The 16,695-nt window shown below is 34.7% G+C and overlaps 1 protein-coding gene across 2 annotated transcripts; it reads left to right on the top strand.

Annotated features, from left to right (window-relative positions):
• Nucleotides 1-2,380: 2,380 nt before the first annotated feature.
• On the top strand, nt 2,381-9,136 carry LOC134269591 (uncharacterized). Of its 2 annotated transcripts, XM_062751790.1 has the most exons (3): nt 2,381-2,567; nt 4,723-5,145; nt 7,303-9,136. In XM_062751790.1, exons 2-3 carry the CDS (start codon nt 4,728-4,730, stop codon nt 8,277-8,279), a joined length of 1,395 nt encoding a protein of 464 aa, XP_062607774.1. In that variant the 5' UTR covers nt 2,381-2,567; nt 4,723-4,727; the 3' UTR covers nt 8,280-9,136. The 2 variants fall into 2 exon arrangements, with proteins under 2 accessions (XP_062607774.1, XP_062607775.1); XM_062751791.1 differs by lacking the exon at nt 2,381-2,567 and having other exon boundaries at nt 4,499-5,145.
• Nucleotides 9,137-16,695: the final 7,559 nt, after the last annotated feature.

Here is a 16,695-nt window from a genome sequence, read left to right as displayed (position 1 = left end):
AGCTCTATGTTTTAAACATTTATGAAATAAATTCAAATAAGCATTATTAAAAAATTACAATGTTAATTAGATTTATATTTGTGCATCCTTTGGTACATTGTATTTGATAATATGCCGCCAAATATAAAAGATATGGATACTGTGACATTACTTTTGGATCAACCCTCGTATTTCAAACATGTTTTATAAGAAAATATTTCTTTTAAATGTTGAGCTCATAAAAACAACACAAAACAAGAAAAAATAAACGATATCATACTTGTGAAAGTTTTTATTTCATGTTGGCTTGAGGAACTTCTGTAAGCATTGTGAAGTTCTAGTTACAATACATGTAATTTTTTCTTATCTTAAGCAAAATTCAACTAATACTCAGATTAATACTTTAAACATCATTTTTATTCTTGATAAAACTTTTTTACTCGACATCATCTTGGTATTCTTTTGAATAATGTCAGAAAAACAAGAAACAACAATATACATGTACACATATGTTATTGATATCTCTTATATAATTGATGAAATTTCACTTTAAACGTGCTTACATGAATGGAATTATTTTATACAGGAATTATTCCATCTAAGCGGAACATCTTTGGATACACATCAGCACCTCGACAACAATACAAAGAATCTCTGCAACGACAGCAAGCAAAAAAAGACAAATGAAGACGCCCATCCGGCTAGCAATATTGATATACAAAAAATCATAATAGTTGGAGTTCTTTTTTTTATGTCATTTTCCATTCTTGTCAATTCTGATTTTTTTTCTCATATTAGTCTCCTTTAGACCATGCGATCATGATATCTGCCCTTATTCTCGCAAAGTTTAAATAACATTTTTAAAAAATAAATGTGACCTAAATAATAGTATTACACAACTTTTCTAAGTAAAGGTCATTTGGTTTTAAAAAACTGTCTCTTTTATCTGGAGCATGACATCGTTTAAATAATAAGTAAACGCAAATTTAACCCCAGTCTCGCTTGAACAACGTCCGCTATATTGCTTAAATTTCCTCACACATACCATTCCATATTTCTTCTGTGGATAGACTGATGGATTTATTACTATAAATTAAATCCATGTATTTCTGACATAGACATTGGTTGATTTTTTTCTCAATAAGAAGGAAACTCATAATTGTACTGACCTTGTCATTGGTCATTTCAAAAATAATTTTCTTGGAAAAATAAAACATTTTTACTATACACACAAGTATGATATTAAAAAGATCATTGAGTTTTTGATTGACAATATCTATGTAAGTTTTGAAGAAACCAGGTTTTCCAACAGTCTGTCGATTTCCCTAGGATGACATTCGAGTCCCGTTTATAGCAGAGATTTTTGTATTCATATAGCAGAAATTACAAATATAAAAGATATGGATACTGTGACATTACTTTTGGATCAACCCTCGTATTTTAAACATGTTTTATAAGATTTACTTTTTCTTTGAAATGTTGAGCTCATAAAAACAACACAAAACAAGAAAAAATAAACGATATCATACTTGTGAAAGTTTTTATTTCATGTTGGCTTGTGGAACTTCTGTAAGCATTGTGAAGTTCTAGTTACAAAATCTTATGCATGAGTAGAAGAAAACACTTGATGTGGGCTTTAACTCAACATTTCGATATATCGACCACGTATTACTAGTATCAATAAGAAATTGCAATTAGTTATTTCCTTTCATATATTTCGACAAGATGTATTCCAATGAGCTTGAAACAAAAGATACCATAGGATCTGTTTCATATTTGAATATTTTACAAGGAAAAAATTTTATTGGTAATATAACAGCCAACTGCAAGTTTTATGATAAAGATTATACATGATATTTTTTCTTATCTTAAGCAAAATTCAACTAATACTCAGATTGATACTTTAAACATCATTTTTATTCTTGTTAAAACTTTTTTACTCGACATCATTTTGGTATTCTTTTGAATAATGTCAGAAAAACAAGATACAGCAATATACATGTACTCATATTTGTGCGGATATAATGTTATTGATATCTCTTATATAATTGATGAAATTTCACTTTAAACGTGCTAAGATGAATGGAATTATTTTATACAGGAATTATTTTATGTATTCTTATGCTTATATGCAAGCTCACCGCAGCTTGTTTTTGCTAATTTTGTATAAGTCAAATAAAACACTTTCATAGAGATGAATAATGTCATTTATTAAAATGACGGTATAAATGTGAACAATTTAACAAACAAGAAGGGGATCAGATTCACAAGCTTTGATTAGCAGTTACGTAAAATATGATGATGTCTGATCCCCCAAAACTGACTAGAAAAAAGTATCTGTAAGACAAGACAATGAGAACATCATATGAAAAAGTTAGCAAAAAGATGGCACATAAAAACAAAACAATATTATCATAGATAATTCAATTTATGCAGCTTTGAGAAATTTGGTAAATTTTACACCGTCGGATATTTACGGATTTTTTGAGCCAATCAAAACCATTTTTTCTTTGCGCCATTTTCCGTAGCCTGTGTAGAGCTGTGAAAAATTAAAAAGATATCTACGGATATTTGAGACACATAAGCTTGTAAGTGTTTAAATTCCTTGTCCTAGGAACACCAAAGTAACACTAAAGAACTAGATATTCAAGACAAGTACGTCTTAGAAGTGTTTAATTTTCTTGTGTTTATGTAAACCGCATGGGCGAAACATGGCGGGGGTGGATCCCAATTCTGATTCTGTAGAAATGCAGTTTATGCACATCTGTCTCCTGGGACATTCTTACATACGAAGACTCTTGGAGTTCATGAACTTTAATACAGATTTGAAGAACTTAAAGTTAGATCCCGCAAATTACAAAATATCTGTGTGCGCTAAGGGCGGGCTACGTACATGTGGCCTTCGACAGATGCTGTGTAGAATTCCCGGAACGCCCGATACTTATTTTCTACAAATAGGCGGCAATGACATTGGTCATTTACCCAATGAAAAGATCGTCACAGACATTATCTCTTTCTCCGAATTCCTGATTCATGGTTTGGACGCGAAGAGGGTTATAATTGGTCAGCTTCTTAGGAGGGACCCATCTGTAAATGCTGCGGGTTTCAACGACTCCGTTTTCGAAATTAACCGCCTCCTTACAGAAAAGACTCAGTCACTCGAGAACATTTTTTTCTGGAGACACAGGGGTTTCTGGCAAAACCTGTCACATTTAGCGAGGGACGGCGTACACCTTGACAACCCCCCTCTAAAGCATTTGAAGCCCGGGGATCCCCCTTCGCCAATGTACAAATATTGGAAGAGTATCAGGAATGCAGTGATTGTGCATTCCGGGCAATTAAGGCCAGTATTTTGTTTTTGGTTACTATAACAAAACCATGAATTGTTCGTATGTATTTGCATAATTAGAGCAGCGTAATAATATTGAATCCAAAATGTGTCATTTTGTATTAGCTGCAAACTATAATAAACACAGGCAAAATGGTGCAAGAAAATTTTATGTCATCTAATTGTTTCACAGATACATACCTTTTATCACACAATGTATGCTGCTTATCATGATTTTCTTTCAGTGTTGTTCAGTAAACCATTGATATACAATGGTTCAGTATAACAGTTTTCAGCAGCGTGAAAATGTTGAATGATGTTCAGTATAGCGTCACCTTATAAATCATAATGCTCAGTATAGCATTGCTTATCATGATTTGTTTTTATAAGTGATGTTCAGTAAAACATCAATGTATAACTGTTCAGTATAACAGTTCGGTCAGCTTGAATGATGTTCAGTATAGCATCATCATTTTAAAATCATAAATGCTGAGTATAGCATTGTTTATCATGATTTGTCTTTAAGTGATGTTCAGTAAAACAATGAAACATCAATGTATAACTGTTCAGTATAACAGTTTGGTCAACTTGAATGATGTTCAGTACAGCATCATCCTATAAATCTATAAATGCTCAGTATAGCATTCTGTGTTCATAGTTTCATTCGGAAAATGCTCAGTATAGCATGATTTATGTTTATAGTATCCCTTTATAAATATCCGGTATAGCATAATATAATCATAACATAATTCTAAAAATTATTAGTAAATTTATTAGGTTTATAGCGTTACCATGGTTACTCTAAAAAGCTCAGTATAGCATTTGTATTATCATGACATCACTCTATAATGCTCAGTATAGAATTATGATTACAGCATCACTTGATATAAACATGTAAAGCATTACCAAACAATTGGTTTGTATAACAGGTGGGTCCATTGGTGCTTCTAGCATGTCTAGTTGTGTTTATATATATAGAGGAATACCCAGTATGACATCTGCATGAAGCTGTTCAGTATAACAGTTGGTTTTGGGGCTATATGAGTGCCAATACTTGTCCCTGTATACATTTGTAGATGTTTAATGTAATGTGACCATAAGTAAACAGCAAGTAGGGGTTAAGTGCAATGTCTCTGTTTGGTAGCTCACATGGCATCTACAATTCTGTTGTCCTAATGCAGCCTTGGAACTTCTGATTTGTTGAGTACTTACCATGGTTATCTGCCTATTATTAAGGCTTTGTATTATATAAGTGTATAAACCAGTTGGATTATGCTTGGTAGGATATTTTAACATTATTGATTACAAGGGCTGTCAGATAATTTATAAGAATTATTATATTTTACACATTGGCTACAAGTGTATGTAGTTCTTAATGTGATTATGTGTTCTACATTCTTTCTCATTTAACACAGGGACAATGCCAAGGCAAAAAAGAGGAAAATCGCCACCTAAAACTGCACAGCCCCCAAAACGTAAGAGGACTCCGAATGCAGCAAAAAACGCACCTAGCACGGAACGTGTTGAAGCTACCCCACCTGCAGCCCACAACATCAATGGTGTTCAAGTGGACTACGTAAAATTAGCTGCAGAGATCATCAAACAACAAAACGCTGCATCTGAAAGTTGTGCACCTATTCCAAATTCATCGTCCATCTCAGCTCCGTCCACTTCGGCATCTCCATCTACCTTGGCTCCATCCACTTCAAGTCCGTCCACTTTGACTCCATCCACTTCAGCTCCATCCACATCAGGCCAATCACTTGGGGCTTCATCTTCAGCGACACAGCCTGCTGATTTATTGGCCTTAATTGATAATGTTTTTAGTAGTAAAACAGGTGAGTCAGCAAGGGAAAAAAATCTAACCACTATTAACATTTCAGAGGGTATTCCTTTGGGGGCTGGGATTAGTCAAAAAACAAAACAAAAAATTTGGGACAATGAATTCATTGATCTAAAATCCCTGCTACCTAATCAGTTTGACGACCCTGTATCAGTAACCATTGAGTCGGGTTCCATCAACTTTCAACATGGCAACAAGTCAAAATCCCCATTAACAATTTATCAATGGACTGACGCCTTCCTTATTTTCTCCTGCATCTTTCTACAAAAGCATCCTTCAGAAGCCCCCAATCTCTTAAAATACTGCAGTTTGGTTAGAGAGATTTACACACTATCCAACGATGGGGCTTGGCGTATTTATGATGAAAACTTCCGTCGTTTGAGGCAATCAACAAATCTTCCTTGGCAGAAACCAGTGGAGGAACTGCGCATCAAAGCGTTTTCCAAATCAAAAAGTCAACATACAAATGATACCTTTCGCAAGCCCAGACAGTTCACCAGAGGGGGGAAACTCTGCTTTGCCTACAATAGGGGGGACAAGTGCAAATCATTCCCCTGTCGCTTCCAACACATCTGCCAATTATGCAGAGGACCACACCCAAAGCTCAATTGCAGGGAAGTCACCTACCCCAAACAATCCAAATCCAGCACCTCTTCTGCCGACACCAGTAAACCTAAAAAACCTTAATTCCTTCCTCTCTGGTTATGACACGCAAGCTCACACAAAATTAGTACAAGGTTTTTCAGGGGGGTTTCATTTAGGTTGTCAAGGTTTTCCTTCTAGTAATATCTCTAAAAATCACATGAGCTGTGCCCAGCACCCAGAAATCATAGAGTCGTTCATTCAAGAAGGCTTACATAAAGAAAGGTTAGCTGGTCCATTCGAATCGCCGCCTTTTCTATTATTTAAATCGTCCCCGCTGGGGGTTGTCCCAAAATCCGAGCCAGGCAAATTTCGAATCATACATGATTTATCTTATCCTCAAACAAACTCAGTTAATATGTTCATTCCTCCAGAAAACTCAAAAGTAAGCTACGATTCTATTGATAAGGTGGTGGAACTTGTTCAAAGGTTTGGCACAGGAAGTTTGTTGGCAAAAACAGACATTCAGGATGCATTTAGAATTGTACCCATTCACCCGGACGACTACCATCTACTGGGTTTTTCGTGGAAAGGAAAATTTTATTATGACCGTTGTCTTCCGATGGGGGCCAGTAGTTCCTGCAAAATTTTTGAGTCCTTCAGCACTGCTTTAGAGTGGATAATGTATGCAAAATTTAATGCCTTAGGTATATCTCACATTTTGGATGATTTTCTCTTTGTAGGTCCTCCTGGGAAGTTAAATTGTAAAAATGACCTTACAAATTTTCTGTTTCTCTGTGCCAGGCTGAATGTTCCAATCAAACTAGATAAAACAGTTCCCCCTACAACCTGTCTTACCATCTATGGTATAGAAGTAGATACAGTTTCCATGGAATGCCGTTTACCACAAGTCAAAGTAGAAAAAATTAGAAACAAATTACAGGAATTTCAGGGCAAATCTAAGACCTCCTTAAGAGAAATCCAGTCTCTTATAGGCCTCCTTAATTTTGCTTGCTCAGTCGTGGTGCCGGGACGAGCTTTTCTACGCCGCTTAATAAATCTTACCTGTAAAATTTCCACTCCTTTTCATACCATCAACCTAAACAGTGAAGCTCAAGCTGATATCGATATGTGGAAAATTTTCATTGACAAATTCAACGGAAAATCTATTTTTCTTTCAAAATATTGGGTCACATCAGAGGAAATGACTCTTTTCACTGATGCAGCAGGGTCGGTTGGGTTTGCTGGGGTGCTGGAAAATAGGTGGTTTGCTCAGAAATGGCCAAAGAATCTTGAAGACTATCAAATAGCTATTAAAGAATTATTTCCTATTGTACTTTCAATAGAGGTCTGGGCCCCATTGTTAAGCAACAAAAAAATCTTATTCATGTCCGATAATCAAGCAGTGGTGGACATTATAAATAAAACATCATCAAAAGATACCACTCTCATGAAGCTTGTTAGGCGCCTTGTTTTGTGCTGTTTGGAAAATAACATATTGTTTAGAGCAAAACATATCCCGGGCAAACTAAATACTTTAGCTGATAAACTATCTCGTTTCCAATTTCAGGAGGCTGCCAACATTGCCCCGAATCTGTCTCCTATACAAACATTCATTCCCTCCCATTTACTAGAGATCTGAGTGCACCTTCCCAACAGCTTCTCCAAGCCGCACTTTCAACATCTTCCAGAATGGCATACTACAGAAGTTGGCAGCTCTTCCTCCAGTGGAAACCGTCATACACCTCATTACCAGTGACAGAATTAGACTTGTGCAATTTTATTGGATACCTCTTCTCAGCAAACTATGCCCCATCTTCAGTATCTTCACATGTCTCAGCAATAGGCTACCTCCACAAAATCTGCAGCGTACCAGATCCAACTGAAAAATTCCTTCCTAAGAAACTACTAAAAGGTTGCCATGCACTTGCACCTCAGCAGGACACAAGACTACCAATTACTACAGACATCTTACGTAGAATAATAAAAGCTATTGACATTACTGAGCCACTCTTATGTAATAGACTACTACTCAAAGCGTTCTATCTTCTGGCTTTTCAAGCTTTCTTAAGAATTGGGGAATTAGCTGCTCGTTCGCACAACTCTAATCAAGTGGTACAGCGTTCTGATGTTAACTTCAAAATCTCAAATGGCATCTTGTCAGGAGTTACCATTGTTATGAAACATTTCAAGAATAACATTGAGCAAAAACCAGTGACTTTGCATCTTTCAAACAGCAGTTCCATTACCTTCTGCCCTGTTCGGGCATTGTATGATTATACTACTCACTTTGCTCACACTTCAGGGCCTCTTTTTCAATTTATGAGTGGGGAATCGGTCACACACCATTTTATAAGCCAACAGCTATGCAAGGTAGTCTCATTCATCGGCCTCGACCCAAAACTGTACAAAGGGCACAGTTTTCGAATCGGTGCAGCGACTCATGCAGCATCTCTGGGTTTCTCTGAGAACTATATACAGAAGTTGGGAAGATGGCGCTCGAATGCAGTTCGAAGATACATCCGCATCTCTTCATTTGATATATAACCTTAATCATACTGAGATGAGCTTTGGTCTGCTCGATTTCTTTTATGTGGATGGTAGCAAACTTGTTTAGGTGTACAGCGGTTAGCTGCTCATTAAAACCTGCATTCCGTATATGTGTCAAGTTTTTCTGGGGATGGTAGCAAACTCTTTCCTGAGTGCAGCGGTTAGCTGCTCATTAAACCTACCTACTGTATATGTGTCAAGTTTTTTCTGTGTATGGTAGCAAACTCTTTCCTGAGTGCAGCGGTTAGCTGCTCATTATGCCTGCTTACGATATATGAATCTAGTTTTTCGGTGGATTAATTCTTTTAGCCCTCCTTGTTTTGGTCCAGGTTAAGCGGTTGGTTCCCAGAACATTTTTCACCAATAGCACTCTGCTCACGAAATTTTGCCCCATTTATTGGCAATATTATAAATTATCAAAGCCTGCTTCAAACACTAGGGACCTGTACAGCGGATAGCTGCTTGTTTCAGTTATATTACCTTTGGGATACTTCAGAAATTCAAAAATATACTAAATATTCTCACATTAATTTTGTTTTCCCTTGCTGGCTAAACTTATTTCATTTGAACAATGCTCAGTGGTCAATTAATGTCTTTATTGATTCAGTATTGACTGTATGTTATCTATCACGAACACTTATGGGGACAATCAATGTCTTTATTGATTTCAATATGGTTATCTATCATGAACACTTGAATACATGTAGCCACATAGTTGTACTTCAGGTTTCAGGTTGTTTATACAAGTAAATAATGATGTAAATAAGTGCATTTTACTGTCTTGTATGCTTTACTTTGGATATTTTTTATTTTATTTTTTGTTATTATTTTTATTATTATTATTATTATTTTTTTTTTTTTTTTTTTTTTTTTTTTTTTTTCCTTGTTTGGCGTCAATCCCTCATTGCATGAGGGCTTGTGGCGCAAAATGTTTGGACGCTTCCAAGGATTAACTCATATTATATTTTATGCATATGTACATGTATTCCTTTATTTTCACTACATGTATATTTCTAGTCAGTCTAAGGGGGATCACACTTGTACTTTCCACCTATATACATGTTTTATCCGGTATTGTTAGTTAATTAAGTGATCCCCCTTAATGTTTTGTTAAACATTTTAATTTATGTCATTCAATTAAATGACATAATCGACAAAACTGTATATTTGTGTTGAGTTATTTTTCACTGCTCTATCAGGCTACATTTCTCATAGGAGGCATAAAACAATATTATCATAGATAATTCAATTTATGCAGCTTTGAGAAATTTGGTAAATTTTACACCGTCGGATATTTACGGATTTTTTGAGCCAATCAAAACCATTTTTTCTTTGCGCCATTTTCCGTAGCCTGTGTAGAGCTGTGAAAAATTAAAACCCACCACCCTCCCCTTTTTTATGGGTCCAGTTTTGTACTATTGTTCATTTAAATCAAATTGTATTTTTCGATATTTGGTCATACATTCTTGGTTTGGCGCAAAATGTTTGGACGCCTCCAAGGATTAACTCATATTATATTTTATGCATTTGTACATGTATTCCTTTATTTTCACTACATGTATATTTCTAGTCAGTCTAAGGGGGATCACACTTGTACTTTCCACCTATATACATGTTTTATCCGGTATTGTTAATTAAGTGATCCCCCTTAATGTTTTGTTAAACATTTTAATTTATGTCATTCAATTAAATGACATAATCGACAAAACTGTATATTTGTGTTGAGTTATTTTTCACTGCTCTATCAGGCTACATTTCTCATAGGAGGCATAAAAATACATAAAAAAAAGTATAAACAAATCGAGTCAGAACTAATGAAATATATGATTTTGCATGACACACTAATACCTATTTTAAGGGGTAGGAATGCAGGGGTGGAGGAGGGTCTTCAAAATAGACGTGCCTCTAATTTTAGCGTGGTCAGCAGGCGGGTTATCACAATACAACTGAATGACTCGCTGAGCTGACCACGTGACCTTACACCTTCTATCACACGTAATCCATCAACCAAGGCGTGGATCTAAGAATTTTTTATATTTTTTACCAAAATTAATCCTACCGGAAACCTCCAACTAAGTTATCGCATTCAATACATAAATACAATTATTATTCTAAAAATTGTTGTTTTATGTATTCTTATGCTTATATGCAAGCTCACCGCAGCTTGTTTTTGCTAATTTTGTATAAGTCAAATAAAACACTTTCATAGAGATGAATAATGTCATTTATTAAAATGACGGTATAAATGTGAACAATTTAACAAACAAGAAGGGGATCAGATTCACAAGCTTTGATTAGCAGTTACGTAAAATATGATGATGTCTGATCCCCCAAAACTGACTAGAAAAAAGTATCTGTAAGACAAGACAATGAAAACATCATATGAAAAAGTTAGCAAAAAGATGGCACATAAAAACAAAATAGGCCACAAGATGTGACATGCAAGTCACATCCATGTTAGATGTGACATGCAGATCACATCCGTGCCATTCAAGGTGAGCTTGCACACAATATGAATTATTCATGGAAGCAGTTAATCACTGGCCTCTCCATACATTTTATTTTAAAGTTATGCAATGAAAAATCCTCCTATTATTATTCCATAATCACAGTTTACACGAAAATGTCATATGTAATACAAAATGAAGGAAGAACATCTTATAAAATAATATCCGAGATATGTTAAGAAATATAGGCATTACTAAGTAATTAAAGTATGAAATAACAATAATTTCAGAATAAATGATATAACAATCACAAAGTATTGTATGAGACAGCAAGCAAGCTAGGTTAAGAGAGGTGTATTTTAATATCCAACAGCAGTTATTCACTGACCTGTCAGTGTGCAAATGAACATGTTCCTTAAGGTACTTCATCTTGTAGGAGTAAAACAAAACAGCAGTTAAATACTGACCTGTATTTAAACTACATTCTATTAGCTGACTATTTATCATGAGTAGAACAAAACAACAGTTAAACACTGACCTGTATTTGAAATACCTCCTAGTATCTGACTATTTATTGTTTATAGAACAAACAGCAGTAAATCACTGACCTGTATTTGAACTACCTCGTAGTATCTGACTATTTTTTGTTTATAGAACAAACAGCAGTAAATCACTGACCTGTATTTAAACTACATCCTAGTATCTGACTGTCTATCATGAGTGGAACAAAACAACAATTAAACACTGACCAGCATTTGAACTATCGGTACATTATAGAATCTGGTTATCCATTGGGAGTAGAACAAAACTTATATGTTTGAGGTCTAGTAATTTAAGCAAGCTTAAATTTTGCAATTTCTACCTAGTGATGAGTGAAAGTGTCCTTGAGTAGGACACAAGGTCAGTGAAAATTTTACATACTCAAACCTTGAATTATTTCATTTTCTCTATTTATACTATTTTTAACTGTTTAATTCTAATTTGTAATTTAAAGATTTGAATTAGAAATTGGACAAAATATTCAACAATCCCAATAATACCTGCAAAACAACTGTTCCTCTTAGAACTGTAGAACCAAGAATGTGGTATACATTAATTCCATGAATTATTTCCTTTTAATGGATGAAAATACCATGCTGCTATACCAGACAGTATGAATAAGTTTTACAAGGTGAAGGTTAATATTATTATGATCTAAAGCAAATCGTGAATATAATGTGAACTTCCTAGATTATACTGAATTTTGTAAATAGCATCCTTGAAAGTTTAAATATGAGTATAAGCTAATATCCCAAAAATAAGATTGCATGGAAAGTGGCCTTAATGTTAAACTAGAGAACTTAAAGGTGTTTACTAAATGCATAGTACAAAGGTAATGAATTGAAGGGGTATAATTATCCTATACCAAACCTTATTTAAGCCATCAATAAAATATTTTCTTGCAAGATACATAACCCGTGATTTTATTTGTAAGCATACCTTGTTTAAGGACAAATTCCCTCCCTATAGATTATGTTTATTAATAAAGACACATTCTTTAATTTGTTTTATTAAAGGAACAATAATCTTGATTCTGTCATATTCAAATTTGTCACATCTTAATCTTTGATTCAAATAAAGATTACTCATTTCTTTGACTGGATAATCCTAGCATATAGAGTGGATTGTTTACCTGTTGAAGGACATATCCCTCCCATAAGTAATTAAAACTGAAGAAGTGAGAATCCTATCCTTAATTTATTAATAGAAAGGCCAGTTGTAAAAGGTGATCATTTGTGATGTTGATAATTGGAATCTGCATTTACCATTTGCTTGCTGACTCACCTGCAAATGTTTTATAAGAAACCAAATTTCATGATCTAGCTAGTATGGATGCCAACCAACGTTAGTGGATATCCTGGTCATTCAGCTGATTTAGGGCACATCCATGGCAGCACTGCTGCAGTTTTGCTGGCACATACATGTATCTGCATCTTATATAAGGTTATTGCATGGTAAAGTCAAAAAGTGTCAACCAAGTTTTGAAATTTTAAATATAGATATAATACATAAAATTCACGGCATTAGGCACAGCTTCATTTGGTTCCCCCAGGCTATGGAGATCATCTTGGTTCCCTCTTAACTGGAATTAGTGGAATGTTATGATGAGGGTTGTAAGGATTCTTTTCCTGAGGATCTGTGTTCTCACCGATTGTTCGAGATGTATCTACAATGTACTTAAAAGTTAATTTTTTTTTTTTTATAATTATTATTATCATTACTCATCCACATACAAAGTGCTCACAAAGGAGGATACCACCTCAAAATTGGGAAGCAAAATTAGGTCTACATGAGCAAACAATACAACAGCAAAAGAAAGGAAACTTTCTTCAGGATGAATGAGCAGATCCTGCACAATTATTATAATATATGATAAATGTGTGGGTAATTCAGGATGACTTAATGTTGGCAACAATCTGGCAATATGACCAAGGACATATCAGAAGAAATATTAACAACTTAACAGTATATTTCATGAATCCACTACAGGGAACAATACTTTGTATGGATTTTTCCAGTGTCACCTCATAGATATTACTTACTTAAGAGGTATATGAACTAAAACATGAGTAAACATTAGAACTCTAAGAAAGAAGGCATATACTGCCAGTAAACAATATGGATTAAATGAACTAATACTTTATCGTAATAAGTTTTGTCCCAAAACCATGAATCATATATGAAACTCTGACCCTTATGTATATAAAACTCCTAACCAATCAAAATACATCAAGAGCAATTAACAATAGATATGTCTGCCTTATTCGTACATGTAAATTCCTTAACCAAACTAATTTGTGTTACTGCGATTCATAGTATCAGTAACTGCTGTTATCAGAATATTAAGCGACATAGGCATGATGGGTAAATTAAATCCTATGGGTCAGTCAACATCTCTGTACTATTAATGACATCAATATTAGCTTCAATAGAAAAAAACGTGCCAAAAGTCAGATGTGCTTTATAAGACACGATTTGAATGTCATTTCGAGCAAATAACAATCAACACTATAAGTAAATTTGACCCAACCAACAGATGTGCTTCATAAGACACCATTCGATCAACTTGATTGTCATTATAAGCGAATAATAATAATAATAAAAACAATATGGGTACTTCTGACCCAACCATAAACAGATATGATATGCAACATAAGATGCCAATTGACTGTAATTAGAGGCAGCCAACAATCAACAACATAGGTAACTCCGACTCAACAATGAACAGATATGCTTCATAAGACGTCAACTGATTGTCATTATGAGCAGCCAACAATAGACACTCTGACCCATCAATAAACAAGATAGGAAACTCTTACTCAACAATAAATAAACAATATGGGTAACTCCCAGGCAACAATAGACAATATGGGTAACTCTGATCTAACAATTAACAATATGGGTAACTCTGACCCAACAATAAATAAACAGTATGGGTAACTCCGACCCAACAATAGACAATATGTTTAACTTCGACCCAACAATAAATAAACAAAATGGGTAATTCCGACCCAACAATAAGCAGTATGGATAACTCTAACCCAACAATAAACCGAAAAGCTTCATACGACGCCAATTGATTGTCAGTATGAGCATCCAACAATAAAACAATATGGGTAACTCCTACCCAAACAATAAACAATATAAGTAACTCCAACCCAACAATAAACAATATGGGTAACATCGACTTAGCAATAAACCGCAAAGCTTCATACGACGCCAATTGATTGTCGGTATGAGCATCCAACAATAAAACAATATGGGTAACTCCGACCCAAACAATAAACAATATAAGTAACTCCGACCCAACAATTAATCATATGGGTAACATCGACCCAACAATAAACCGAAAAGCTTCATACGACGCCAATTGATTGTCAGTATGAGCATCCAACAATAAAACAATATGGGTATACTGACCCACAGGTACAAATCTACTGTGTACCAAAACAATGTGGGTATACCGACCCACAGGTACAATCTACTGTGTACCAAAACAATGTGGGTATACCGACCCACAGGTACAATCTACCGTGTACCAAAACAATGTGGGTATACCGACCCACAGGTACAAATATTGTGTACCAAAACAATGTGGGTATACCGACCCACAGGTACAAATATTGTGTACCAAAACAATGTGGGTATACCAACCCACAGGTACATTCTACTGTGTACCAAAACAATGTGGGTATACTGACCCACAGGTACAAATATTGTGTACCAAAACAATATGGGTATACTGACCCATAGGTACAAATATTGTGCACCAAAACAATATGGGTATACAGACCCAACATGTACAAATCTACTGTGTACCAAACAATAAACAACAAAGGTAACTGTGATCCAATAAGTAAATAACTACTGTGTACCAAACAACATGGGTAACTCTGACCCAATAAGTACATATCTACTGTGTACCAAACCAATAAACACTATGGGTAACTTTGACCCAATAGGTAAAACATTGTACCAAAACAATAAACAACTTAAGCAACACTGATCAAATAGCTACTTATCAACTTTTTATCAAAACAATAAACTTGAATAAACTTGAAAGAGTAATACTGATCCCATTAGTACATAATTATTAACTTTGTACAATGTACTAAAATAATCAACCACTTGAGTAACACCGATTCAATTTGTAACTATCAACTTTGTATCAACAGTTTAAACCGTTAACAACACCAACCCAATAAGTACATAAATTATCCACTATGTACCGAATTGATAAACATCTTGAGTAATCATGTCAATATTGTCTACACCAACCAAATTAGTACATATACCTTGACTACCTAGACTTTGTACAATATCCATTCAGTATTTATCAATATACAAAACATGAAATGTTACATATAAACTTTGTACCAAAACTGATCAAACAATAAGGAGCAATTCAAGAAACACCAAAGTATTATAGTAACTATCTGAACTATGTATATAAAGCTCAGTCCACAACCCTTAAACATGTTAAACTCCAAAGAGTGAAAATGAGATATTGGTACATTTATTTACATGATTACAATACACATTTCTCAACTAACCTTAAAAGATAGCTGACATTACCTATTAGATGCCTGTTAAGGAAGGGGCAGTGTTTTAACAATGCTGCCTAGCTGTTTTACATCATGTTGAATGCAAAAACATGAAATATGCAAACTATGAAAGGTAATTGAAATTTTCATTGTAGTTCAATAAAACAAAATAACTTTGCATAAAGTTGCTAACTTAAAAGCTTACACCATAGAGTATATACATGATTTGAGTATTAAACAATGCCTTTGAATAATTGAAAGTGATAACTTATACACAAAAAACTATTTGGAAACCCCAAGCGCGTTATGTATAATTGTAAATCAATTATAAAGTAAACATAATACTGGCCTTCGTCCTCAATTACATGGGAAGGCAAACTCTCTTATGCACGCGGTGAAGCAGCACAGGTGTACACCGGCTGGACCTAAAACGCCCAAGTCGTTGAGGTTCAGGGTCTCCCGCTGTGGCCCCAGCTGTGAAATAGCGATGCTTGCAGCAGATACTTGCAGGATGTTCGTTATCTATCATCTTTTGTTGATCAAACTCTGTGTCCACTGATCATGGAGATCGATATAGAGATAGTAATCATTAAAGGTCTCTATTTGTTTCGTTCAACCAGTAACAAATAGCTTACTTTGAAATCCTTTCAAAATTCAGACTATAGGAAAAAGTTCCACGTTTGATGTCGCAATAAAATATGTTCTTCTCATGAATATCTGCTTATAAATAAAGTTCCTATCGGCAGAAAAATACATCAAATGTATCATACAGTAATCAGGTAATATATTTGATAACCTGCGCACATATTATGTACCACCGCATCAGTAAACAATAAACCAGAAAATCCACCCGTTCTTGTAAATGGCACTTTACAACACGAA

The sequence above is a fragment of the Saccostrea cucullata genome, unplaced genomic scaffold, assembly GCF_032062105.1.
Source record: "Saccostrea cucullata isolate Sc308-1 unplaced genomic scaffold, CSIRO_AGI_Scuc_v1 ctg968, whole genome shotgun sequence".
Lineage (NCBI taxonomy): Eukaryota > Metazoa > Mollusca > Bivalvia > Ostreida > Ostreidae > Saccostrea > Saccostrea cuccullata.
Note: the sequence above shows the minus strand (reverse complement) of the source record. Positions and strands in the feature narration are given on the sequence as shown.

Bases quoted from the DNA above. Each gene is read 5' to 3' on its own strand.
- LOC134269591 (XM_062751790.1), top strand. From the start codon at position 4,728: ATGCCAAGGCAAAAAAGAGGAAAATCGCCACCTAAAACTGCACAGCCC. The intron at 5,146-7,302 runs GTGAGTCAGCAA...TTCCAATTTCAG, and splicing joins TGTTTTTAGTAGTAAAACAG to GAGGCTGCCAACATTGCCCC.